Genomic DNA, 4,346 nt, shown 5'->3' with positions numbered 1-4,346 from the left:
CCAACTCCCGATCTCAGGTGATCCACCCGCCTTGGCCTCCCAAAGTGCTGGGATTACAGCCATGAGCCACAGAGCCCGGCCAGTAATTTCATCTTCTTTTTTTTTTTGAGAGAAGTCTCACTCTTATCCCCCAGGTTTGAGTGCAATGGCTCGATCTCGGCTCACTGCAACCTCCACCTCCTGGGTTCAAATGATTCTCCTGCCTGTGCCTCCCAAGTAGCTGGGATTAAGTCGCCTGCCACCACACCCGGCTACTTTTTGTATATTTTAGTAGAGACGAGGTTTCACCATGTTGGCCAGGCTGATCTCGAACGCCTCATCTCAAATGATCCCCCCCCCCCGTCCTTCCAAAATGCTGAGATTACAGGCGTGAGCCACTGCGCCTGGCCCAGTAATTTCATCATTAAATGAGCTGGGGAGAGGGGCTGGCAGAAAATTATCCCAACTTCCTCGGAGTCAAAGAAGTCCTACATACAAACAGCCTCGCTCGGAGTGCCCCATTCACAAAGCAAAGGAATCCAGCCGGTCCAAGGCCACTGGCCAAAGAAAAATACAAGTCCCAGGAGGCCGCGCGGGAACCAGCCGTGAGACAATAAGCCTATGGCCGCGGGGCATGCTGGGAGTTGTAGTTCCAGATGTCGGAGAGGGCAGACCCTGGGCACCGACTGGGTCTCACCTGGAAATTGCCTACCACGGAGGTGCCCAGGGCACAGAGAAGACCCGTCCATAGGATCAGCTGGTTAGGCCACCTTCCGACGCCCCAGTCCCGGAGCTGGTGGTAACGGATAATGCAGATCCACGCGGCTGGGAGGAGAGGGGAGAAGGAAGTAGGAGGGAGACCCACCCGGGACTCCTGGGACCCAGCGAGGCAAAGGAGGGGAGCAAAGTGAGGGAGAAGGCGGCAAACTCCCGGATTTTGGGGAAAGAGGGGCCTGGGGCATGGACTCCTGGGTTTGAGAAAGGAGCCGTCTCGGAGCTCGCTTGGCTGGACTGGGGAGCACTGAACCAAAGGGCTGGGCAATATTTACCCAGAGCAGCTCCCATATTGAGCACCTGGCTGAAGATGCAGCTCTGAGGGGGGAAGGATCCGCAGATGCTGGGGAAGACAAAGGGGTCATCCTGGGCCATCCAAGCCAGGGCCTCCACTTTCCTGCGGCGGCAGTACCCCCAAATCCCTAGCCTGGGGCAGGACTACCTGATGTAGGGAAAGCCTCTGCTGAGGTCCACAGTCCTGTTGGTCACTGCAATGGCAAAACTACGGGGGAAATCAGAGTGAGTGGCGACTCCCACCAACAACTTTTCCTTCTGTCAACCAAACAAACAAGGACTTCTAGCCCCCTCCACCCTCAGACCCAGGAGTCCAGGCCCCCCAGCCCCTCCTCCCTCAGACCCAGGAGTCCAGGCTCTAAGCCCCTCCTCCCTCAGACCTAGGAGTCCAGGCCCCCAGCCCCTCCACCCTCAGACCCAGGAGTCCAGACCCCCAGCCCCTCCTCCCTCAGACCCAGGAGTCCAGGCCCCCAGTCCCTCCTCCCTCAGCCAGGAGTCCAGACCCCCAGCCCCTCCTCCCTCAGACCGAGGCCCCCAGCCCCTCCTCCCTCAGACCCAGGAGTCCAGACCCCCAGCCCCTCCTCCCTCAGACCCAGGAGTCCAGGCCCCAGGCCCCTCCTCCCTCAGACCCAGGAGTCCAGACCCCCAGCCCCTCCTCCCTCAGACCGAGGCCCCCAGCCCCTCCTCCCTCAGACCCAGGAGTCCAGACCCCCAGCCCCTCCTCCCTCAGACCCAGGAGTCCAGGCTCTAAGCCCCTCCTCCCTCAGACCCAGGAGTCCAGACCCCCAGATCCTCCTCCCTCAGATCCAGGGGTCAAGGCCCCCAACCCCTTCCTCCCTCAGAGCCAGAAATCCAGGCCCCAGCCCCCTCCACCCTCAGACCCAAGAGTCCATCATGCTCTGACACTCACACGATCCAGACGCCAGTGATAGCCCAGACAGCCAGGAAGATGGGCATCAGCGACAGGTAGCCCCACATGCCAGGCTCTGCGGGTGAAGGAGCGGGGCTGAGGCAGGACACCTGTCTCTCTCACACCTGAAGAACCAGCCCTCAAGGAGGGCCCAGGTGCATGAGATTGTGGCCCCAACCATTAGGCCCCCGTTGGCTCTCAGGCAGAAGTCACGGGTGGGGGTCTGATCTAATTGGCCAGCTCTCCACTCCAGGCAATTTCCCCACCTATTCCGCAGTGTTCAACCCTATCTCACGCATTCTCCTGCTTGGGGAGTTTCTCCCTGTCCTCCCAGCCCCTCCTTGCACCTCCCAGCCTCCAGGGCCTCCCTGAGATGCTCACCTCTCCAAGCTCCCTGGGGCTCTCAGTCCTGGGACTGGGGCTGGGTGAGCTTGGGGAAGAAGGAAGGGCTGGCATTCGGGATGGGGCTCAGGCAGGCCACGGCAGAGGCCAAGTCCGGGCTGGAGCGCTGGAGGGCTGCCTGGGGCCTTGGGTCTGACCCACACTTCCTGAGGGGCTCTCTACCCCTAAACCGCCATGTCCTGTCTCCTCAGAACCTAGCAGGCAGCACCTTAGCTTCAGGGGCCCCTAACTTCCTTCCTCCAGCTTTGTGGGTTCAACGTCCAAAGTCTCAGCCCTTCCCTCCCCAGGAACCAGGAATCTGAGCCTCCAGCTCTCTCCAACCTGGAAGACGCGGAATTCCAGGGCCCCAGTTCCTCCTAGAATACAGATACTCTTCTCCAGCTTCTGAGGTCCAACCTCCCAGCTCTTACCTACTCGGCTACCCAAGAGCGAGGGCCTCAGGTCCGCCTGCTCTCTGGGTGCAGCTTCTGTTTCTGGTCTGTGAGATACGGAGCCCTGATGACCCCGCCTCCTCCCCTCCGCTCTCCTTCTCCTTCCTCTCACCCTTCCCCTTTTCCCTGCTGGAGTTCCCCAGACAGGCTGAGCGTGGGTGGGAAGGGAGCTCTCAGCGATGACATCTCCATCCGAAAATCCCTCCAGCCAGACAAAGACTGCTCCTGTCACCTGACCCTTTTCCTTCTCTCTCCCGACAGCCACCTTCAGCTTCTGACCTCCCCCCGCCCCGGCTTGGTCCTTAGGGATTTGGGGTCATGGCCTCCTCCTTCTTCCCAGGACCCAGGAGTCCAGTCCCTCAGTCCCTCCTCCCTCAAACCCAGGGTCAGACCTCTAGGCCCTCCTTCTTTAGACTCTGGAGTCCCTCCTGCCTCTGACATTCACGAGGTCCAGACCCCGAGATAGCCCAGCTAGCAGGGACAGGGACAGGTAAGCCTCACATGCTGGGCTCTGCAGGGGAACGAGGGGCTGAAGCTGGGCCCTCCCTTTCCTTTCTCTCTCTCCTCCCCTTCACACCTGAAGAACCAGCCCCTTGAAGAGGGCCCAGGTGCATGAGATTGTGGCCGTGGCCTCTGGGCCCCCACTGGTTCTCAAGCAGAAGTCACGGGAAGGGGTCTGATCTCATCGGCCAGCTCTCCTCCACTCCAGGCAATTTCTCCACCTGTTTCAGTGTTCAGTCTTAGCTCACACATTCTCCTGCTTGGGGAGTTTCTCCCTGCTCTCCCAGCCCCTCCGTGCACCTGCCAGCCTCCAGGGCCTCCCTGGGATGCTCACCTCTCCAAGCTTCCTGGGGCTCTCAGTCCTGGGGGTGGGGCTGGGTGAGCTCAGGGAAGAAGGGCTGGCATTTGGGGTGGGGCTCAGGCAGACATGCTGCAGAGGCAAAGTCCAGGCTGCAGGACTGCCTGGGTCCTTTGGTCTGACGGCCACTTCCTAAGGGCTCTCTATCCCCAAACCACTGTGTCCTGTCTCCTTAGAACCTAACAGGCAGCACTTTAGCTTTGGGGGCCCCTAACTTCCTTCCTCCAGCTTTGTGTATTCAACATCCAAACTCTCAGCCCTGTCCTCCCCTGGACTCAGATCTGAGCCTCCACCCTTGGGGACCCAGGAGTCCAAGCTCCAACTTCTTCCTCCTTCCCCAAGATGCAGGAGTCCAGGCCCCCAGAACTCTTCCGTTAGACACAGAAGTCCCAGCCACCTCCTCCTTCAGTATGCCACCTCGTTTCTTTTAATGGATGTCAAATCTACATAACATTAGCCATTTTAAACTGTATGATTCGGACGGGCGCTATGGCTAATCCCAGCAGTTTGGGAGACCGAGGCGGGTGGATCACCTGAGGTCAGGAGTTTGAGACTAGCCTGGCCAACATGGTGAAACCCTGTCTCTGCTAAAAATGCAAAAATTAGCTGGGTGTGGTGACAGGCGCCTGTAATCCCAGCTATTCCAGAGGTTGAGGCAGGAGAATCCCTTGAACCCGGGAAGCAGAAGTTGCAGTCA

General features: G+C 59.5%; 1 protein-coding gene across 2 annotated transcripts in view; it reads right to left on the bottom strand.

Annotated features, from left to right (window-relative positions):
* TMEM150B (transmembrane protein 150B) overlaps positions 1-4,346 on the bottom strand; it is an 11,234-nt gene that overhangs the window by 4,946 nt on the left and 1,942 nt on the right. Inside the window, exons 2-6 of one of the 2 annotated variants that reach the window (XM_011932470.1) lie at positions 3,626-3,721; positions 1,958-2,082; positions 1,196-1,255; positions 1,029-1,096; positions 677-804 (exon numbers count right to left, since the gene is read on the bottom strand). In XM_011932470.1, the coding sequence (XP_011787860.1) occupies positions 677-804; positions 1,029-1,096; positions 1,196-1,255; positions 1,958-2,025 (324 nt within the window). In that variant the 5' untranslated portion in view covers positions 2,026-2,082; positions 3,626-3,721. The remainder of the gene's footprint in view (positions 1-676; positions 805-1,028; positions 1,097-1,195; positions 1,256-1,957; positions 2,083-3,625; positions 3,722-4,346) is intronic. The other variant, XM_011932471.1, reaches the window with a different exon arrangement.

This window comes from Colobus angolensis, unplaced genomic scaffold, assembly GCF_000951035.1.
Source record: "Colobus angolensis palliatus isolate OR3802 unplaced genomic scaffold, Cang.pa_1.0 Scaffold96, whole genome shotgun sequence".
Lineage (NCBI taxonomy): Eukaryota > Metazoa > Chordata > Mammalia > Primates > Cercopithecidae > Colobus > Colobus angolensis.
This window is presented reverse-complemented; position numbering and strand designations above follow the sequence as displayed.